The 22,621-nt window shown below is 43.5% G+C and overlaps 1 protein-coding gene across 1 annotated transcript in view; it reads left to right on the forward strand.

The window, feature by feature from the left end:
* The window catches only part of LOC131776429 (dynein axonemal heavy chain 6), a 48,844-nt gene extending 26,914 nt beyond the window's left edge, over positions 1-21,930 (forward strand). Inside the window, exons 39-62 of the mRNA XM_059092599.2 lie at positions 156-224; positions 990-2,102; positions 2,420-2,637; positions 3,116-3,335; positions 3,998-4,300; positions 4,937-5,260; positions 5,619-6,272; positions 6,748-7,128; positions 7,940-8,152; positions 8,708-8,863; positions 9,535-9,984; positions 10,877-11,918; positions 12,558-12,812; positions 13,130-13,357; positions 14,274-14,484; positions 15,336-15,438; positions 15,989-16,213; positions 16,501-16,698; positions 17,307-17,497; positions 18,196-18,574; positions 19,063-19,366; positions 20,004-20,158; positions 20,660-20,803; positions 20,933-21,930. Coding sequence (XP_058948582.2) covers positions 156-224; positions 990-2,102; positions 2,420-2,637; positions 3,116-3,335; positions 3,998-4,300; positions 4,937-5,260; positions 5,619-6,272; positions 6,748-7,128; positions 7,940-8,152; positions 8,708-8,863; positions 9,535-9,984; positions 10,877-11,918; positions 12,558-12,812; positions 13,130-13,357; positions 14,274-14,484; positions 15,336-15,438; positions 15,989-16,213; positions 16,501-16,698; positions 17,307-17,497; positions 18,196-18,574; positions 19,063-19,366; positions 20,004-20,158; positions 20,660-20,803; positions 20,933-21,154 — 7,758 coding nt within the window. The 3' untranslated portion in view covers positions 21,155-21,930. The remainder of the gene's footprint in view (positions 1-155; positions 225-989; positions 2,103-2,419; positions 2,638-3,115; positions 3,336-3,997; positions 4,301-4,936; positions 5,261-5,618; positions 6,273-6,747; positions 7,129-7,939; positions 8,153-8,707; positions 8,864-9,534; positions 9,985-10,876; positions 11,919-12,557; positions 12,813-13,129; positions 13,358-14,273; positions 14,485-15,335; positions 15,439-15,988; positions 16,214-16,500; positions 16,699-17,306; positions 17,498-18,195; positions 18,575-19,062; positions 19,367-20,003; positions 20,159-20,659; positions 20,804-20,932) is intronic.
* The last annotated feature ends 691 nt before the right edge of the window (positions 21,931-22,621 follow it).

Here is a 22,621-nt window from a genome sequence, read left to right on the forward strand (position 1 = left end):
CTCTGATTCACAGCTACTTCGAAGATAATCAGATATGGCCTGCCGTCAATACTGAACTCGTGACTGGCGATAAATGATTTAATATTAGCCTCGAAAAAATTTAAAATTAACATCTTTCTCCATGTGCTCATTCCAAACTTCTGAACTGCTTCTAGGAACCTAAGGATTTAGGTTGGAGACCGTACGTTAAAACATGGATTCAGAGGCTTAAAGAGCAAACAAAGGTAAACTAACTAAAGCACCAAAAAAAAAACTGTGTAGTCAATATTTAATTAAAATTAACATTTAATTTCATGTCACTGAGAGAGAAAGTTATTCTTTGGTGATATTTTGTTACTTTCGTTGTTCTCAGTGTGTGAGATACAGCGGTTGGTGCGCGGGACTCCGGATCGAGAGATTTGGGTTCTAGCCCCGGCCAGCAGTAGTTGTAGTCGTGTGCTTTACTTTCACAATGCCCCTCTCCGCCTCAGAGTTTACACCGAATACGAATAGGGCGGACTACTCGGTCGGCCTGGGTTGAGTCGCACGTAAGCGAGGTTAGTAAGACTAATGACTCAACCCAGGCCGACCGAGTAGTCCGCTCTAATTGCATTGTCTGTAATTAAGGATTGGAGAATTGTGAGAGAGAGTACAGGAGGGGGGGCTGGCAGTTGAATGGTTCCCGTTTAACCCTTAACACTCATAGTCTTCATAATAATCTCAAGGAGAGTTTTTCAAACAATCAACAGTTCTTAAGTTTGCGATCATTTCCTTTATTCTCATGACCTTAATGCGGGATTCATGGGTGACATTGTAAGGAGAAGTAAAGTGCTGATCAAATTAGGAGCCAAAGGGTTACGCTCTTGGATAGATTTTAATTATACAAAGAGAGTGTCTTTGTTTCTATGTGGATTTCAGCGAGAATATTTCTTCATTGATAATTATTTATCATAGGATTTTTCTCTCTAAAGTTTTGTTTAGTTTAACGCGTTTTTCTTTGTTTTGACCAGCTCCCCAGAGAGGTATTCAATCATCTTCTCCAGCTATTTGAACACAGTGTAGACACAGGACTTCGCTTCCTTTCCAACTACAACCAGCTACAATACATCATAGCACCGGATCTTAGCATTGTTTCCACTCTCTGCAGTATTATCAGCGGTTTTTTAGAAATCATGTACAGCCAGGGTGGTTTCCCTGCTAGCGAAGCTCCGAGTGCTGCCGAAGATGGAGCAGAATTGTCGGAAACAACTTCGGCTAAAGCCGTCACGTTTGCCGATGACTCCGAACAGGAAATCGTTCCTATTCGGAAAGTGTCTTTCATACAACGCAATCCTTCCCAGCTTTTAAGCTTTCTCGGAAAGGTGTATGTTTTCGCATATACTTGGGCATTTGGGGGAAATCTTCGTTTTGAAACAGTTGTCGAAGATGAAGAAAGTGGAGATACCTTTGCAAAAGACAGTCCACAAATTTGGGAATTGTTTGATACAATGACTCGTGATTTGTTTGATATCGACTCCCCGATCGGTGTTCGATTACCCCCTGGAAACGACAGCATGGCTAATTACTTCATTGACATGGAGAGCGGACAGTTTTCACTGTGGAGCAGTCTCGTTCCTTCGACTCGCGCATTGATAGCCAAGGCAGTGTCTAATCAATTTGCCATCTCAGATACTCTCAACACTCTAGACGATCCCCCTCCCATGAAAAATCAGCTTGAGATCGATCGTTCCCTCGTTCCAACCGTTGACACAGTCCGGTACGCGTTTCTCCTCTCGTTGATGGCGTTAAAAGGACAACCGGTTTTGCTAACCGGAGAAACCGGTGTCGGGAAAAGTGCATTGATCCAGGACACGTTGGTCCGGTTGTCCCAACCGGGTGGGAGTGGAACGAGCACGGGAACAATCTTAGGAGCAGTGTTTCGAACAGGAGGGATGAACTTGGTGGATAGCATTATGGATATGACAGCCTCTGAAGGGGTGAAGAGTGTAGGGCGTGGTTCTGAGGTGGTGTTCGACTCCACGCCTTTTTCGGCTTATACAAGCTCTTCAAAGGCGCAGAAGTTTATTGAATCGAAGTTGGTGAAGAGAGGAAGGGACGTACTGGGACCGAGACCAGGAAAAAAGGTCTGTCTGTTAGAAATTTCAACTGTCTTTCTTTTTCACTCTTAAGTGTGCAGCAGATAAAGGGAAGTGGGAAATGTAAGGTAACGTTCGAACAACCAAAGAAATTTACCTTTGTCTTGGAGCGCGCTGATAGTTCGTTTGATTGAAATTAAGGCTTGATTATTCTCTTGGTTGTACCGTCACCTGTTGAAGGCAGTGTTCAGAGAGCCACAGATATACCCTCCGCAACACAAGTTCAGTTATGCCTCTTCCCTACTATTCGCCATTCTCGTAGCAAAAGTAAGTTATTTGATAAATGGTTTTGCCTATTACGATAGGTTCTTCTCTTTGTTGACGACATCAATCTACCTCAACCCGATGCGTTCCAGTCCCAGCCCCCTCTGGAGTTGCTCCGTCAGTTCCTTGACTCTCAAGGTTTCTATGACTCTACAAAGCTTCAGTGGAAGGAGGTTCATGACGTTACACTATTAGCGGCTTGTGCTCCCCCAGGGGGAGGAAGAAGTGCTATTAATGGTCGGTTGCTGAGGCATTTCAGGTAGGGTGGGTAATCAGAGAATTGCGTAAGGCGGTTTCGATCAGATTTCGATCGAGTTTCGTTAAACCAAACCCAAAGTAGTTACAACAGCCACTCAGAACAAAGAAGAAGTAGTTAATGAGAACTGGAGTGAAAAAATGCGAAGTCAAAAAACTTAAGCAATCCCGGATTACTTTCAACACTCCATTTAGATTGGCTCTTATCAGGAGATTATGGATTTAGTGATCAGTCAGTCCATGCTATTTTCTTTTAATTTTACTTCCACGTCCAATGGGAAATTTTTACAATTAATCTGACAACCAATCGTATTTTAAATAAAATGTGCCTTGCTATCAGCCCCCAGGGGTGCTTTTCTTGTCTTCCCTCCCGCTCTCTTGATTTTTCTTTCGAATTCGTGATTTCTTGCCCCCCTTCTCCCATTCCGCAAGACCTTGTACTTGTTATATCATGGATTGGAGGACATCCCTTTATTTCCTAGTGTGCTTTATCTTCCTCATCCTGACTCCAAGTGGCTGCATCATATCTACGTCACACAGCTTGGACGCTTTTTGGAAAAAGCCGACTTTGTACCTGATGTGCGGGACGCTTGTGAGGTTATGGTGACTGTTGCTATGGGGTTGTACTTTGATCTTAGTGCCAACCTCCTCCCCACCCCAGCTAAGTCACATTATACCTTCAATCTGCGCGACTTAAATAAAGTAAGTGAATGAAGCACATATCGTTATTCAATTGAATGTTATTTTTTTAAAAGAAAATCATGACGGAATATCAAAGGTTTCAGGTGAATACGCTCTGTGATTGGTTCAGAAAACTCGTTTCGTTCTCTTGGTCTCTCAGAAAATCACACGCAAAACTAGAATCAATTGTGAATTATCCAGCGATCAGGCTCTCATAGGCAGTACGACAGGAATGAAGCGGTCAAACGACGGCATGCGCGAAAGGATCGATTTTGGCCGGCCGCGCATCAATTTGACCGCCTAGTTGCCTGTGCTAGGCTTTCGGTTCGTGGAAGATAGCTCAAAGCAGGTTCTCGAAAAAAAGGTTCCCCGGCAGCCATTTACCTGACAACTGCAACCGCCTCTTGTAGCTCGCCCGCCCGCCCTTTCCTTTCTTGTCGCAGCGTTTATGAGAGCCACCGTCATCTTTCTCCGCCTAAAGTCTTTAAGGTATTTCCCGTAAGCTCTAATAAGATCCTTAAATCACTTCATTGAATTCTCCGACTGGTCTTTGTGGACACTTAAGTTTTGCTTTAACTACCCTTTATATTATGTAACGGTCTTGTACGTGACTGAAAAGCTCTTGACTTTGCGCTGACTTAATTTAGTTTTTTTGCCTTGAACTCTCGTTGGATTATTAACAGGTTATAGAAAGCTTGTTACAAGCCCACCCATCCGTCATCACGTCACGTGACCATTGCGCTCAGCTGCTCGGCCACGAAGCCTCACGAGTGTTGCACGATCGGCTCACGAACGATGCTGACCGACGGTACTTCCACAGAGTGTTGTCCGAACAGCTCCACAATGGGTTCAAGACACGCTGGAGTGCCGAGGAACTGGAAAAAAAGCCGTTGATCTTTGGGGATTTTCTGGAAGGAAGTGAACCACACAGCCCTCGAGTGTATCGCTCTGTGCGCCAATATGATCGATTGCCTCAGATCTTAGAGGTGGGTTTCGCTTTGAACCCTTGAACTTCTAGAAGTGATAAATATAATTCTCCCCTATAATATTCATACATTATCCAGGAAACAGGTAATGAGGATATCTCGGTGAAGCAGCTAGAGGGGAGAATTAACAACCAGATCTTGGAAGTTAAACGAAAAGAAGCAAACAGAACTGCAAACAGTCCTGATGAGTGAGGGATGTGTTTTTTGTTACAGGCGAGAGTTTTTTTGAGGAAAACTTGAGTATTAGTGTTTTCCCAAGGCATTCTACATACAGATTGAGACAATCGAGAAAAAAAGATCGTTCATATTCAGATAAGCTTGAGCTCCTTTCTCTAACAGACTGATGATTTCCACTCGTGGCCTTAACCCTTTAACTGTCAGAAGTGATTTAAATGTAACTTCTCCGTACAATTCCAATCAGTTATCTTGTAAAAAGGTTATGAGAGCAGAAAATCTTATCAACTGGAGGGCGTTATTTTGGAATGAGACCATATTTTCATGTGTTGTTTTATGAGGAAAAGCATAGCAGCTTGAAGGGAGAATTGTTAAGTGGATCTTGGGAGCTGAAGGGTTGATTGAAAACTGCTATCACCTCATTGAACAGTATTTGACTGATGGAGTGTTCTTGTTTACCAGGAATACTACGACAAAGCCAACCTATCAGGGGGAAGTGTGGAGCATCGTTTTGTTTTCTTCGACATGGCAGTGCAGCACGTGACACGGGCGGCACGTGTTTTCCGTCAGCCTGGGAAACACATGCAGATGGTCGGGGTTGGGGGTACCGGCAAAGCCACGGTTGCTAAGCTAGCAGCGTTTATTGAAGACTGCTCGTTCTTGAGACCTCATGTCTCACGAGTATACCACTTATCGGAGTTCAGAGACGATGTGAAAAAAGCTTGTGTCGTCGCTGGAGTAAAGGGAAAGAACACTGTGCTTTTTCTGTCAGACAATTTGGTTAAGGTCAGTCGATTATTCTTTCTTTGAAAACAGCTACATTTCTTTTGCTCCATTTTGAGACCTTTTGCCAAATTCAAGAGACCACCATTGTGTTTTTCAGTTGAGGGGAGGGGGGGGGGGGGTACAAACTCTTTGGAGAACAAATTACCAAATTTACCACACCCCACACAACCCGATACCACAATATTCACGTCGACACCAGGGGTGTTTTGTTCTCTGCTTAGAGGGTATGGGTTTTTGGAATCAGAGTAAAAGTAGCATCAATTTAATGGAGGTGATGTGGTTTACTAGAGCCTTACTGTTAAGTTCTGATTCCACTCGTATGGAATGAGATTTACTCTGTGGTGTGACTTCCTTGTAGGACGAGCTCCTTGAAGATGTGACGAGTATTCTAGCTGGAGCTGATATAGCCAGCCTTTTCGACCATGAAGACCTTGAGCGTATCTCTTTGGATCTAAAAAGAGATGCGATACTTCAAGGCGTTTCAGATACGAAAGAAGCCATCTTTCGGTTCTTCCTTGAACGCGTCAAGCAGAAGCTACACTTGGTCCTCTCCACCACTCCCGCGGGGTCCAGTTTTCGGCGGCGTTGCCGCCTGTACCCGCCCCTCATAAACTGTTGTACAATTGACTGGTTTGACAAATGGCCTTTGGATGCGCTTCAGTCAGTGGCCGTGTCTTTTCTGGAGCTTTCAGAACTGAGGAAAGATCCAGAGTCGAATGAGGCTCTACTGGAAAGTGTTTCTAAAGTCTTTGTTGAAGTTTTCAACAGCGTTGAACAGGAGACGCAGAAGTTTTATGAAGAGTTGCGCCGACGATATTACACGACTCCGACAAGTTACATGGAGTTTGTTCGCTTGTACCTGAGTAAATTAAACGACAAGCGAGCTGAATTGAGTTTTAACCGCGATAGATTGTGTACTGGTTTGCAAAAGCTGTCAGAGTCTAATGAACTGGTGGGCACAATGCAAACTGAGTTGTTACAATTAGGGCCTAAACTTGAGAACAAAGCTAAGGTATGTAATCTTCCGAGGTTTTCAATTTTGTTTGTTTGTTTGTTTGTTTGTTTTTGTTTCGATGCGTGCGCTAAAGTGCGTGGGTAGTATATTGCTTCGTCCTTTCCTTTCTGTTTGTCTTTACGTCTGCATGTTTTCTTGTGTCTGTCTGTTTCAGTGTGTCTGTGTGTGTCCGTCATTTGTTTTATCTCTGTTTTGTTCTTTTTATCTCTTTCAATCGTTAACGAGTTTGCCATTCCATTCTCACCTTTCTGTCTTTCATTCTACCTTTCTTCTCTCCTTTTCTCTTTTTAGACGGATGCGTCTTCTGAGTATATCATCTCTTTCTACCATCTCACTTTATTTACCCACACGAAGCTTTGACTTTGTTGATCCTAGCAATATGAGAACTCGTGTCACATTTAGTGAACCAAGTAAGTTCTTTACGAGACAGAAAAACATATTTCTTTATTTCGTTTCTTGGTGTCATTAACAGGACGCAGAAAAGCTTCTTGAACAGCTCGCCTGCGACCAGGAAGCAGTGGATCAAGTACACAGTGTGGTACAAAAAGAGGAAGAAATCATGAATGAGGAAGCCCTTAGAGTGCAGGCGATAGCGGAGGAAGCTCAGAGGGACCTAGAAGGAGCCTTACCACAACTGGAGGCAGCTATTGTGGCTCTGGACTCTCTGGATAAATCTGACATTTCCGAGATCCGAGTGTACACCAAGCCTCCTACGATGGTGATGACGGTGCTGTCGGCAGTTTGTGTCCTGCTGCAGCAGAAACCAGACTGGAATTCGGCTAAACTGCTGCTTGGTGATCAGGGATTCTTGAAGAAACTCGTTGGCTATGACAAGAACAGTGTCCCCGAGAAGGTGAGCTCTTCATGTAACTGGTGGATAGTGTTCTGTGTAATTTTCGACTTGTTATTTGAGACAGGAAGGGTGTGTCTAAGAATTTCGTTGTCGTTTGCATTGTTTGGCTTGTTAGTTTGGGACATGCGCAGTACCCTTGAAAAGTTGAGTGCTTAATATAACTGGTGGGCAGTGGTTTATTACTCAATGCAAAGCGTGTGATCGCAACACGCGTTCACGTTTACAGTGCTTTTAAGAACGTTGTTGCATTATGACTATTAAATCAGAAAACACCTTCAGGACATCTAGCCTTGTATGTCTATGGATACATAAGGTCGAGAGTGACCTTTTTTGTGATATAGACGAGAAACTAGTGAACATGACGAAGAATAGCAGTATATGTATCATAGTGACGTCACCCTTACCCTCACTGTCGTGCCTGACAGCTAAGAACTTAACTTATAGATGAACTTTAAACGGTTCTTGGTGGGGACGCCGTGGTTTCACGGTTAGTGGTCTGGACTCCAGGTCGAGCGGTCCTGGTTCGAGACTTGGCCTGATCATTGCGCTGTGTGCTGTGTGCCTGGCCTGGTCATTGTTCTCCCCATCCAGGAGTTAAAATGGGTATCGGTGAATTATCAGGGAAGTCTAATGAAATGCTGGGGGGTAACCTTGGGATCGACTAGCATCCCATCTAGGGGGAGTGATGATACTTCGCCTCATGCTGTGGAAACCGGGATAAGCTCCGGTTGGACTGTTCTCTTGGCTCGATTACAGCCCTTTTCATGTGTCCTTGCCGTTTTTTAGTCGACAAATTGTTTCCTTACACCAGGTCTTCACGCGCCTCAAACGATACACTCAGCATCCGGAGTTTAACCCAGAGGCTGTTGGTAAGATATCGGTGGCTTGTAAGTCCATGTGTCAGTGGGTGCTGGCGCTGGAGAATTACGCTGAGGTGTACAAGATCGTGGAACCCAAACAGAGAAGATGCGAAGAAGCACAAGCTGCTCTGCTTATCGCTAAAGAAAATTTGCAACAGAAGCAGGTATGACAAACGTGCATTCCTGGATTCCTCCGCTTTCTTTTGGTTTATGGCGAATGCGCCCCATTGCATGTTTGCCCCTCACCACCTTTGCGAGTTAATGGGAAATGAATACGTTCTGTGATAGGAAAATGGGTCGAAAGATTTACGGGCGAACCCGTCATACGTTAGGGGTCGAACTTGCAGTGGGGCGAATTCATTAGCTTCCCCTCTTTCTCGCAGTGCAAAAGCGATTCAAACGGTTTTTTTCGAATAATTTAGGTTTACAACAGAAGAAATGCTCTCTTTGTATGTTAGTCAATAAATCTGGGCCACAAAGCATAAGAGAAATAGTGACTTGCGGTTTGGTCCAAGTGAGTTTTTTTAGAGGCCCTCTCCCTCCCCACTTTGAGATAAGCCCTACCCCACCCGTCAGAAAACCCGGGTAACTAATGAGCCCCCTTCCCGGGGGCTTTTCAAGGCTCTTACGGAACAAGGTATAGAGAAGTTAAAGATGTATCGAATGTTTCTTTAGTAATCTATACGTGTGGTTAAAAAGCTGGTATTTCTGGCTTTTAGCTAAGTCTGCTGAAAATCCAGGAACAGCTTCAGCTTCTTAAGCAACAATATGATAGCAGTGTGGCACAGCTGGAGGAACTCAAACAGAAGAAGGAGCTTACTATTGTGAGGCTGAAGAGGGCTTCAATTCTTACTGCAGCCTTGGCTGAAGAGCAGGTACGACGAGAAAAAAACTTAGGGACTCTCCTGTAGTCTAGGATGCCAGTCTTTCGAAGTGGCATCTCGAAGGCAGTGTTTTGTTACTTCTGTATTTCCTCCTTGTTGAACTAATTAACACCTCAGTGAAATATTGACGTGAGTGTCCAAAGCAAAACGGCATTGCCTTGATTGGCTCAACGTCGCTCGGCGATTGGTCCAGAAACACGCAACACTTTCTCAAACAGTCAGATTCAAAGCTTAGCTCCAATCGTGACTTGGTCGATCGCATTTTCCCGCGCGTCGGATAATCTTGTTTTTTCTCTAAGTTCTCATTGGCTCCTTCTTTCAATTTGCTTTGTTTTGATTGGCTGTTTTGATTACTTCGGGTTTGCTTTTACGTTACTCGGTCGAAATGCGTGTTAACATTTAACTGGCTCTCCCCAGTCTTGTTGTACTGAAATAAGGGAGGTATTGTGAGAGCTAAGCGTCTTGCCAGCTTGCATAAGAACGCAACAAAGTAACCTGGCCATGGTTCAGTTAAACCCGCTTTTTCTATCTCGGGTTTTGCGCGCTAACCCCCAGACCAACGCGTCTTCCACTTAACATGACTTCATAGCCGCGGAACTCAAAATCTTGCGGTCTCAAATCGAGATGTATTTGTATGCTCATCTCATGAGACCTTTTCATAGGTTCGCTGGAGCAACTCGGTGAGCTCTCAGGAGGAACACGCCCACGGTCTTATTGGCGATACACTGGTGTCCTCTGCAGCGGTGGCTTACCTAGGTGCCTTCACGTCATCCTACAGGCACCGGCTTCTCTCGCACTGGCTGCAGCTCTGCAAAGCGGAGAACATTCCAGTGTCGGAAAATTTTGAACTAACAGAGTTTTTGTCTGAGCCGGTCGAAGTTCAGACTTGGTTGAATGATGGGCTACCTCACGATAAACACTCCATTGAGAATGCTGTACTCATGAAGCATTGTCGCCGCTGGCCACTCTTGATCGACCCGCAGGAGCAAGCATCTAAGTGGATCACGCGGACTGAAAAAGATAACGGGTTCAAGATTGTCAAGGCCTCGGATCCAGGCTATCTCCGGACATTAGAGAGTGCCATACCGTTAGGACAACCGGTTCTGGTTGAGGTAAGTAATAAGAGTTATTTTCAAGTGAGTATCGATGGTTCGCTTTGATCTCAGTTTACCTCGCTCCATGATGAGCTTGAAAACATTGCTGCCACTCACTAAACCAATCAGATATCAAACCGAAATCCAGCTCTATAACGGACGGACGAGTGCTCGGTATTGTCTTGGTCAAAATCATAGCTGCCATCTTTGATTTTTACAATAGCGGAGGGCTAGGAAGAGAAAGAAATTAGTACCAAGGGGGTGAGGGACGGTCGAAAAGAAGGAGAGGGGAGGGATGGAGCAATAAATAATACGCGCTTTTCGCCTTTCCCGGCCCCTTCCCCCACCGTTGACTCTGACTCCAATTCAAACATGGCCAGTTGAATAAATGATCGCTAGCTTTCTGACGTTGACAACGTTAACTCGCCCCAGGTTAGCTCTGACCAGGTCGCAACATTGGTTGTTGGCGGTAACATAACACCAGCTAATTTTGTTATTTTTTCTGTTTTCCTCAATCGGATTTGAAACATTTTTGAGTATTTACATCTTCAATAGACAGTATACCGACGTAAGGCCACCTCATTCCTAGAAACAAAGAGGAAACAGTCTTAAAACTGTCTTTAGGAAATGGTATTTGCAAGTTGTTTGGATTATCGACTTTAATGGGAAGGGGGGAAGGTTTCAAAGAAATTGTGGTGCTGCGTCGGTGGGAGATATAACAGGGTAATTTGGTGTTATCAACTGAGTTGTTAATGCTAATACGTCAGCCTTGTAACTCTTTACGGTGGCCAATTTACGTTATCAACCCAGTTGATAATACTAAATTACCCTTTTATGAGAAGGTTTTGAATCAAAAGCAACAGGCATGCGGTCGGTGTTTCCGTTACAGACACTTTTTTCGATTTTGCAGGATTTGGGTGAACACTTGGACCCGTCGCTTAACCCAATCCTGAGCAAAAATACTATTACACGAGGTAATCAGGAAATGATGATAATCGGTGACTCCGAGATCGAATACAACAGCAACTTCCGGTTATACATGACTACACCCCTGGCAAACCCGCACTTTCTACCGGAAGTGTGCATTAAAGTCACGGTGATAAACTTCACTGTCACGCTAGATGGATTGCAGGACCAGTTGCTGTCACGCGTGGTCCAAAGGGAAAGACCAAAGCTAGAGGAGAGTAGCAAAGAGTTACTTCATGGCTTGGTAACGGATCGCTACAAGTTAAGAGAATTGGAAGATCGATCACTGTCTCTGCTTCACCAGTCACGTGGTAACATCCTGGACGACGAAGATCTTATCTCCACTCTGGATGACAGCAAGAAAGTGGCGAATGTCATTCACACGCGTGTCGTCCAATCAGAAGAGACCAAGGAAAAGATAAACCTCAGCCGAGAGAAATACCTTCCAGTGGCCACGCGGGGTGCGGTGTTGTATTTTGTTCTCACAGATTTAGCTTACGTGGATGTTATGTACCAGTTTTCTCTGCCCTGGTTTACAGATCTCTTTGACGGCTGCATTGAGTCCGCTCAGGAGCCAGCACAGACTGCGAGAAGTGAGTCACCACCCATAAGGCCTGGTAGCGCAGGTACGCTTCGACCCATACGAAAGGATAAACTTGCTGTATCAAGTGCGAGTCGACCCGGGTTTAAACGTCGAATAACTGTCCACAGGCCGAAAGATGAAACTTCGTTGCCGCAATATCTCCAAGCCTTGGTAGAGCTTCTAACAGAGAGTGTCTATCGGGTGGTTTCGTACGCACTATTTGCGTGTCACAAACTCACGTTTTCTTTTATGTTATGCGCGGGAATCATGCGTCATAGTATGGCTACATCACGGGACAAAACCATCGACGAGGAAGAGTGGAATTGGTTTTTGCGTGGATCAGCGGTCGCTGCCATAACAGACAGACTCGAGAGTGAAGAGGAGTTGAATATCTCTTGGAAGGGTGAGTACCTGTTTTAACCCACTAATCCTCACGATCTAAATACTCCTAACTGTTTGCCATACATAACTTGTAATGTTAGCTCTGAGAACTTAGCATTCATATTGTCAGGAGAATTTTATTTTGGATCTCTCTTGGGAATGGGAGACTTAACTTCTCTTTCAAAATCGATATCGATATCGACTTGGAAGTGGAAGACGAACAGTGATTTCAAAACTCGGAAAGAATAATGGCCAACGTATTACAATGGAAATTATCTGTTAGGGTCTTGATCCTCTGACAGTCTGCGTAGAAGAGATTCAAGTTTAGGTTTTTATGAATAAGAAACCTTGTAACCTGCGATAACGCTCTTTTTCTGCGTTACCGCTTGCGCTGATGGAGCTCAGCAAGGGAGTCCGCTAGTAAACGTGATCATTCTATTTGTTATTTTTCAATGTAGGGTCATGCTCCTCGAAACTGAATTTTCTGGGTGATGAAATTTTGCTGGTGCCTGAAAAAAAAATTAACGTCATATCCATCCTTGTCACGACCTGACCGAGTGTCTGTCGAAGAAGTGTCCCAACCTTTAATGGCGTTATTTTTTAAACATAATAATCGGACTTTTCTGAAGTAAATGTATTGAAAATTTCATGATTTTCACAGGAAGTCAGACGACAGTCGCGGGAAGCCTGGGTCAATACATGTCGAAAATGAATAAATCTCCAGCCAAGTGGATAACTGAGTCTACCTGGAAGGAATGTCTTCAGCTGTCAGCCTCCATTCCGGCCTTTGCTGGCCTCTGTAGTAATATTGCAGTGAATGGTGCCTTCTGGAGCAAGTTCGCCGCCAGCGAGAATCCATTCAAGTTCATTGAAAATGAGCAAAAGCTCGAGAATACGAAGGCTACCTTAACAGAAGGTATGTGGAGTTACGTCACATATGTATATTTTCAGTGTCGGTGTCACGCAATTTTGTGTTGCGAATTACAGATAGTATGGAGTTGTGACTAAATTTTCACGTCCTTTTGAGATGGTTTTCTTTGTTACGCAGTTTTTTTAAGCCCACGTATACAGCGGAGTAACACTATAAAGAGAAATAAAGAGATACCGGTCACTCTTTGGGGTTAAGGGGTTAACCTTCTATAGATTATCACCATTTATAGGCAGACACTTTTTCTAACTGCTGAGCGGGGTCTCCCACGTTGGGCTGAAAATTTGGTTTAACTTGTTTTACAGATACGGATCGCCACTCTCCTCAGCTCGGCTGGAACGTATCCAGTCTCTCCAGGTTTCAGCGCCTTATCATCGTCAAGGTACTGCGGCCCGAGTGTCTTGTCGATTCAGTCAGACTATTTGTGGAACAACAGATGGGGCCTAAGTTTGTCACGAGCTTTGGGTTTGATCTACAGGAAGTGTTTGAAGAGTCCAGTAGTAGGAAACCACTCATCTTTATCTTGTCTCCAGGTTAGTGCCGCTGCGCTGTTGAAAAAGTACCACAGCATGAGGGCAGAGGAGCATGGATGGCGCAGTGGTGAGAGCGCTCGCCTCCCACCGCTGTCGCTCGGGTTCGATTCCCGGAAACTAGTGTCGCATGTGGGTTGAGTTTGTTGTTGATTCTCGTCCTTGCTCCGAGAGTTCTACTCCGGGTCCTCCGGTTTTTTTCTTCCTCCACAAAAACCAACATTCTAAGTTCCAATTTAACCTGGAATGGTGGAAAAGAAGAGCCCCCGAGTGTAATGCTCAGTGCTAAATCCTATTTACGTTATGACGTGAGTTAGTCTGTTCTCGAGGCAGGTGGCCTATCCACCCAGAACCCATCCCGGCTCTCGCGGCATGAAGCGACCAAGAGTACTGCTACTAATCCTTGATGGGATGCTTTTCCATCGCAGGTGTCTCTCTCTCTCTTCTCTCTTCTCTCTTCTCTCTTCTCTCTTCTCTCTTCTCTCTTCTCTCTTCTCTCTTCTCTCTTCTCTCTTCTCTCTTCTCTCTTCTCTCTTCTCTCTTCTCTCTTCTCTCTTCTCTCTTCTCTCTTCTCTCCCCCCTCCCCTCCCCCCCCTTCCCGCTCATAAAAAAAAACAGAATTTATGCATCCTTTGTTCATGGTGTATGGCACGTTTAGAGATATTCTGCCATCGAGCATCGAGATTATTATAATGATTACATCGGAAAACCGATATGAGCATGGAGTTTCGAATTTTTTTATCGACACCAGAATTGTTCTTTTCCGTCTATCATTGAAAGTTGTTATCGTGAGGCAATATGCGATCTTTTTCCTAAATTTCTGATACTTTGTTGTCTTAAAACAGAGACACAGTTCTCTATATTGCCCCGTTCTTGTGACTACTTATCAAACCGTCTTGTTATTATCTTTTTTTCAAAGGTTCAGATCCAACATCGCAGCTCATGCGGTTTGCGCGGGAGACTCGAGGGACTTCATTACATCTAGACATAATCTCATTAGGAAGGGGTCAGGGCCCCAGAGCTGAAGAGGCAATCACGAAAGCCTACCAGCAGAAAGGAAAGTGGGTTTTCTTACAGAATTGCCACCATGCAGCCTCATTTATGCCGCGACTTCAGATGATTGTGAGAAGGTGAGGGAAGTGAGGAGAGGGAAGAAGAAATTAAATCGTGTCATTTTGCTATATGTTGGCGAGGGTAGGGCAGAGTGTAGGTTGTTATTGCGTCAGTTTGTTAGTCGTGCGACTTAAAGTGATCATGGGAAGGTGAGTGAGGGGGGTCTGGTAACGAGAGGAGTAAAGAGAGTTACACTGCCTCCTCGTGACCTCACTGTTTTTTTAAAAATTACCAAACCTTTTCTTGTGATCTTTTAAAACTTCTACCACTTTTGCAAACTTGGTTTCCCTGATGACACCTTGAAAGTATTATTCAGTGCGTGTTAAGTGAGCTCAGGAGAGTTGAATTCTAATCCATGATTTTTTTAAAAAATCAAACCGTCTAAAGGGAATTTAGTTATGGCAATAGGATTGGGGTCCAATGTGCTCTGTTACTGTTGACTTTTTGCCGAAATGAAACGAACCCTGGTAATTTAAACTGGCGCGCAAATAACGCTTGCTGTCCAACAACGCTTACTGTCTTATCACATAGTCCCCGTTAAATGTCCAACGCGTACTGTCCAATTATACAGACCCGCGCGTTATCTGTTCCACCTGTACAGTCCCAGTACACATGCCTCGCGCCTTAACTGTCCTACGTGTACAGTCCTAGTACACAAGCCCCGCGCGTTAACTGTCCCACGTGTACAGTCCTAGTACACAAGCCCCGCGCATTATCTAACCCACACAAGCCCGGCACGTTAACTATTTAGTGACGAACATGACGCTTACACTATCCCGTTGATGCTCAAATCGGGCTATTGGTAGCCAATCACGTTCGAGAGTTTTGTTTTACTGTTGATTAAAACTTACACTATCCTTATCCTTAGGATATCACATCCTGAAACAAATGTGCATCCGAATTTCCGGATGTGGCTGAGCTCTAAACCAGACCCCTCGTTTCCAGTGTCCATCCTACAAGCTGGACTCAAGGTACTCATCAGCATTTCTAGCATTTCCAGCATGTTGCTATAAGCAGTCACAGACATATATGAGACTTTATGGTGCCATTCTATATTTTTGGGAAGGTATAGCGCGGACGAATATGGTAAGGCTCTTAAATTTCGCCCCGCGTTTTCCGCCTTGGTTAATGGCTTTGTTCTGACTCGCTGTTCCCGTAGGACAATCCCTCTAAAAATTTGTTAGACACAAACGTAAAGCGATAATGATAAGTGATGTTACATGTTGCTAGCTTGCTAGTTTTTTCTTGTCGTTAAGAGTGGCTAGACACGGCATGAGATGACCCGTGAGAATAATTTGCGACGTTGTGTTAGTTAGTACTGAATCCTCGTGGGATCTCGGAAAACGGATACGGGATTGGCTCGCTCTAAATCCTCCTAGGATCTCCGAAAAGGGAAGTGATCTGAATTAACTTGTCGGGGTGACCATAAGGCAATGTCCACGTGGGAATTAGGTCTCTTAGGCCAATCTTCCCTTCTTTTATTGAGCATGCACGAAACATGTCATTCACTTGTTCTTGCAGATGACGGTGGAACCTCCCCCAGGAATCAAAGCCAACTTGCTTCGATCTTTAGGGGGAGTGGGTGGGGTGGTGACCGAGTCTGTGTGGGAGGACACAGGGCCTGGGCCTAGTTGGAAGAGACTTGTGTTTGGTTTGTGTTTCTTTAATGCCGTCGTGCACGAGAGGAAGAAGTTTGGAGCCTTGGGGTGGAATATTCCGTATGAATTCACCGCCTCGGACCTTGAGGTATTATCTCTTGACTAAAGTTATATGTTGATTCATATTGATTTAATGTTAGAATTATTGTCTAGTCAAGCGCAACAAGTATTTCTTGTTCCTTAAACAGTTCGAATAAGCGAAAAAAACTTGTTTGAACTTAAACTTTCGCAAGCCCTCGTTCTGAAGTTTAGTACGGACCACTGCAATTTGTCTTTTTTTTTTCTCCCCTGCGCCGGAATTTTCCGATTTTCTTAAGATTATTTTTTGCACTTAAAACAGGGCTAAAGCAGTTACTCTTTTTTACGCTACAATAGGTGTCGATTTTGATGCTACACATGTTACTAACCGAGCATCACGACGTGCCGTGGAAAGCCATCAGATATCTGACGGGGGAGATTGTGTATGGGGGCCGAGTCACAGACAACTGGGACCAGCGATGCTTGCAGAGTATCCTGGGAAAGTTTTACACTCCTTTGGCCTTACAAGAGAGCTATGGTTACACTGTCGACTATGTAAGCGTGGTTTACTAGATAATTTAAGTCTTTTAGATAACGTCTATATTAGGAGTTCGCGATGAAAATTTACCACGTCTCCCTACTCGTGGAAACATATCAGAGGCCTGGACAATGTAGGCCTGGAGAATGATGAACATTTTGTTTGAAAAGGAATACCTCATATTTGTTTCCACTTTTCATTATTTTTATGACTTAGTTTTTACAGCCTGCGTAGCCGATCTCATTTCAATTTGCCGCTGTCCCCCCCCCCCCCACCCAAAACTGGAAACAATTCTGCATTCACACGCTTTTTTTTTATGAGAAATTTATTAGCCTAATTTTTTTTAAGGCCGTAATTTCCTCCTATTTCCTGATATGTTAAGGACGTTTTATAAATGGTGTTGGATGAGAATGAGTTAAAGGGCTTGATATTCTATATAGAACTTTAGGGAGTTGAATATCACGTCATGAAGGGACAGGCTTTCTATTAAAATCATAAAAAAGGACCGCGTTTGTTACTTACCGATCCTTCCTTTTGAAAAGTGATGAGAACTGAGGAGGGGAGGGGTGCTGGTTGAACTACAGCTCAACCACTTGAGAATGATATCGTTTCCGATTCATTTTAGGTGTACCGTCCACCTCCCCCTGAAATCTCTTTGTCAGTGTGCTGTGAGTACATTGAAGGTCTACCTGCTGCTGATGCGCCTGAACTCTTCGGAATGAATCAGAATGCAGACACGGCTTTCCTTGCTGGTCGAGGAAGAGCGCTCATAGCTGACCTTTTAGCAGCTCAGCCTCGCCTCACCACGTCCATAGGGTATGACTGAAACATCTTTGTAGCAACCTTTAGCAACCTAAATGAACTTAAAAAGAAATCTGGTGGCGCTTACGCCCAGGCGCGGGCGCAATTACGGACTTTGTTATCATTTTTATTTTTCAATTTCAGGCGCACACTCATTGGTTATTCAAATGGTTTAAATTTTAATGACGTAATATGTTTGGTCGCGTGTACAAAATGAAGTGGTTTTGGGATTTTTGAGTCGAACTGGACTTGTCTTGTTCCTTCGGTATTTATAGGGTTTTACGGATTTTACGGATTTTGTGGGCTGTCGGGAAAACCCTCAGAACAATCATTTCTTATTTGTATTAAAAAAAAGAATAGAAAAAGGAAAAACTCTCAGAACGAAGAAAGTTGTTGACATTGAGAACGAGAATCTAGTGACTAGTCGAAAGTGTTGTGGTCTATTTGATGTAAGGGGATGTATTTTGATCATAGGGGGCTTCCCTATGCTGTTTTTTTGTTTTGCAGCAGCACCTGTCAAGGATGACGCGCTGGTTAGAGCGCTTTGGAAAATTTAAGTTACTGCTTTCTGTAGGCTGTAACTCAAATTACTGAGTTTGAAATTCATCATACCGAAATTAGTTCCTTGTTCATTTTACGGCCGGTGTTTGCCTCTCTGTGCTGTCAATCTAACTTTTATTTCCATTATTTTTTATTCCTAATTTTTACCACAGATCTAACAAAACCAATGACGACACAGTCCTGGATCTTGTGAATGACACATTAAAGTACCTCCCTCCACGAGTGGACTTCAACTCCAATGACTTTACCGCTGATCTAATGAACCCAAAGCGCGGATCTATTACTCCAGACCGCCTGAGACAGGTGGCTGAGAAGAAGCTATCCCAGGATCCTTTGGCCGAGCACGCAGATCAGTCCGCATTTGTCACAGTTTTGAGACAGGAAATAAATCGGTTTGACCGATTGTTGGGGATCATTTACACATCACTTTCATCGTTGCGACTGGCCGTTAAAGGGGAAGTGCTCATGTCTGAACAATTAGAGGAGGCGTATGATGCGTTGCTTAGCAACCGTGTTCCAAAGGCTTGGGTGGTATGTATCATTCATGGAGTGTCTCAACTCTTTAACTCCCAGAACTGATCAACATGTAACTTCTCCCTCTAATATCCATACATTATCCAGCAGACAGGTAATGAGAATACTCAAACTTATCAGGTAGAAGTTGTTATCTTGATCGAAAACCAAATTCTCGTAACTAATTTACAAGGGAACTTAGAGAAGCTAGAGGAGAGAATTTAAAGCAATCATATTTTGGGAGTTAAATGGTTAAGTATTGTGAAGTACTTGTAGACCATTACTGACTTGAGTTCCATGTTAAACTTTTTTCATTTTACGGTATGTTGCATATTTTTGTTCAGTTTAGGTAGCCAAATCCAAGAATGATAACATTTGACAATAAATTAGTGGTCAGTTTTTATTTAGTAGGCACTGATTCCTAGGCCTGTTGGAGACACTTTACGCCTATGACGTCCAAACTTAAAGGTCTAAGTGCATGTTAACACTAGTTTTATTCATTATAGCAAGCGGCATATGAATCCTGCAAGCCACTGGGAGCATGGGTTGACAATCTTGCCAAAAGGGTGGATTTTTTTAGCTCTTGGTTAGACTTGGTCAGGAATGATAAAAGATCAAAGTCCCGAGTGTCTCGCGAGACTGGCGTTACGCCGACACCAACCACCAGCCAATCATCGATGTCCACGCTCCCGCCACGTGATCATCCGAACGCTTTTTGGTTACCAACCACCAGCCAATCATCGATGTCCACGCTCCCACCACGTGATCATCCGAACGCTTTTTGGTTACCAGCTTTCTTTTTCCCGCAAGGTAAATTATAATTTGTCTGGTTACCGATGTTAGTGAACGAAATAGAGATAAAGATAAAGTAATATTTATCAGCATGATAGTAGACAGTTTCGTTTCTTTTTCTTAGGAAAAATATATATCGCTTCATTTTAGCTGTAAGATATCTCTTCTCTTAGTTAACATCATTCTTCTCCGTCATTGCTTCTTGTCCGTCATGTTCCTCCTCGCCCTTCCCTTCTCACCCACTTCTTCTTTCTTCCTCAATTTTTTCGTCTCTCCCCCGGCTATTCATCTTCATCCTCATTTCTCCGCACTTTTTTCTCTCTCCAAGGGCGAAGCCGAAGGGGGGGGGGTGGTCCTGGGGTGCCCGCGACCCTCCCCCCTCCTTTTGTAAGCTTTTTTTTGTCACATTAAGTAAAACATTGCGTGGAGGTCGACATGACTATTTGGTGATTACCCTACGTTTTGACATAGTGTGACCCTCCCCCCATTGAAAAATCTTGCTCACGCCCCTGCTCTCATAATTACAAAATTACCGTCACCCCTCTCAGCTATCGCTTCTTTCTCCTTCTCTTTCTCTTCCTCTCTCTTCTTTGCATCCCTAACATTTTCATCTTTTGAGTTTTTGGTGAATTAACTGTCTTTCTCTATTTCTCAGGTTTTCTCACAGCTGTATTACAGACACATGCCCGACAGCGTAACCTCCCAGTTGACTCGTTAAGCTTCTGCTACCAAGTGCTGAATGACAAATGGACGAATGATGAACTAGTTCATAGTGAAAGCGACGTCGATTTCAAGAGAGTCGCTTTTCAGGTGAGATATATCAGGGGAGCGACATGCACAGAGTATTCGTGAGGTTACTTTTTTTATACTTGTTTAGACTCAAAATCTGGAGGTGCCTCGCCCGGTGCAATAAACGGGAGCATATGGAACTTTTGTTGATTAATGAACGGCATTTCGTGAAATTGCTGCTGAAAAGCCGTTCGTTCTAATGGTAGAATACTACAGGGTATCCGCCACAGACTTAAATTTCCTTGTTCAGAGAAATTTGCAATACTATATCAAAGTAATAATCAGTAACCTTGAGTAGAATAGTCACGTAAAAGGGTTTTTTTTTCAACAAACTCGAATACGAAAAATTCTGGTCGACCTACCTGAGAATTTCACATATATTGAGATCAGAAAAATATCTTTCAAATCTTAGTGTAGCACTACAACATAACCATAGCAGACTATATCTTTAGAAGTCTTTACATAACTTTTTTTTTTAATTAATAATGTCTCTCTAAACCAATAGAACCACTTTTTTCTTAGGGTGTTCCTACGGACGAAGGCTCTCTTGTTTTTGGACTTTATCTGGATGGAGCATCATGGGATTTCAAGCGAGGATGCTTGCAAGAATCCCTCCCTGGCCAGCGGTTTTACCCTCTTCCCGAACTGCTCGTCATTCCTGTACAGGTAAGCAAGCATTTCACTGTGAGCATCTTACTGCAGAAGCGTTACCCTTAAAGAAGGAACTCGAGTGTTTGCGCGTTCAAGTTATACCAAAACTATAGCATAATGATTTTTCATCTTTTACACTTTCAGCAAAACCCATCAACAACACCTGATGGAAAAGGTAAAGAGGATACAGAGGAAGAGCTTAACACGTACGAATGTCCGTTGTACAGAACATCTCTTCGTGCCAGCTCCCTCACGTCCACTGGTCACCCTACTAACTTTGTCACGTCCGTAAATCTGCAGTCTATTCAGCCAGCGGACTATTGGATTACCCGTGGCGTGGCTCTTCTCTGTCAACTGGACGAATGACGTCACCGTTTTCCAATGCGGTGTGAATTTCGTGAAATTATGAATTGAAAAGTTTTCAAATAAGTTGTTGAAGAACATTTTCTGGTTTTGAAGTCCATCCATAGCTGAAATGCTTTAGGTCACGAGTCTTTTCAACGATTCTTTTCAATTTTAGTTGCCACTAGGTTTTTTGCAGATGTTTATTTAAGATTAAACTGGAATCGAAGGTTCTTATCCCAAAATACCAAATATCGCCTTCCATCCTACTTCATTTGTCTCTTATTTTCGAGGGACATTCATTCATTCAATACTAATGGAGTAACACCTCTGGCCCCGGTTGTTTGAAGGGTTGATAACGCCATTCACTGGATATAATTCTATCCGTTGTGTAGTGCGGTACGTTTTGTTAGTGATTCCTGCCCTTCGAACAATGGGGCCTTGTTCTTTTAAACACATTCAAACCTGTTAAAAAACACCAAAGTTCGCATCGCACAAAGGTGTTTACTCGTGGGCGGGTATTGAGGCTTGAAGAGTGAGACATTCGTAGAACCCCAGCTATTTAACTGCTCCTATGTACATTTTAAGGTTTTATTTTCGTTACTTTGAGCCATAAAACGCACTAGTTACCGCCTCTCTATTTAAAACACACTCGTTGCCACTGTGTTGTGAACCTCTTTTGAAAAGAAATTGTGAAAAGAAAAGTAGAATGTACGGCAAACTGTACAGTACCCTTAAGTTAAAACGTGTGCAGGTTTTTATGGTTTTACTGTAAATAAAGTTATTTTTTTATCATTAAACTGTTTCTAAATATAAATGGTGTTTTTATTATGTCCAGGTTTATTGACTGGTTCCACGAAGGGAAAGGGGGGTGGTGGCAGTGAATGCTAGCGATCAGGGGGGTGGTGGTGAGGATAAGAATTTTAACTACAGAGATAAACTCTTCGGGTGTGATGGAAATTTGAAAAGATTATCTGTGAGTCGAGAGGGTGTGGGATCAGATTACCCTACGGAATAAGCATTGCTGAATTATAGGCATATCGTAGCAGACCATTATAAACAATGAAAAAAAGTAAAGAAATTGAAGTTTAACCTTTCACACTCAAACATCAGTATGCAAGTTCTCCTTACTGTTCTCAATACATTTCCTATGGTGCTCACAAAGATAATTTGTCTAACAATTAAGAGCGTCTGTTGCGACAAATTCAGGGCCAGCGGTTTACCTGCCGATTAGGCTTCAGTCCCCGCCCCCGTACATATATAATTAAATTTTCGTGCGAAAAAGAACAGAATGTTATTCAATTTGTCGTCCTTTTATCGTTTCTTTGTGACATTTCGTTTACTCCCTTTATCCAAACCGTCAAAAACTGTTGCGAACGCACTGCTTTCGAATAAATTGTACAGGTACGAGTAACTATCTGGAAATTTACCGGTGCGTTCGCTACAGCGTCATTTTGATTCGGGGTTGATTCGGTGGGGAGAAATTGGATG

Source organism: Pocillopora verrucosa, chromosome 13, assembly GCF_036669915.1.
Source record: "Pocillopora verrucosa isolate sample1 chromosome 13, ASM3666991v2, whole genome shotgun sequence".
Lineage (NCBI taxonomy): Eukaryota > Metazoa > Cnidaria > Anthozoa > Scleractinia > Pocilloporidae > Pocillopora > Pocillopora verrucosa.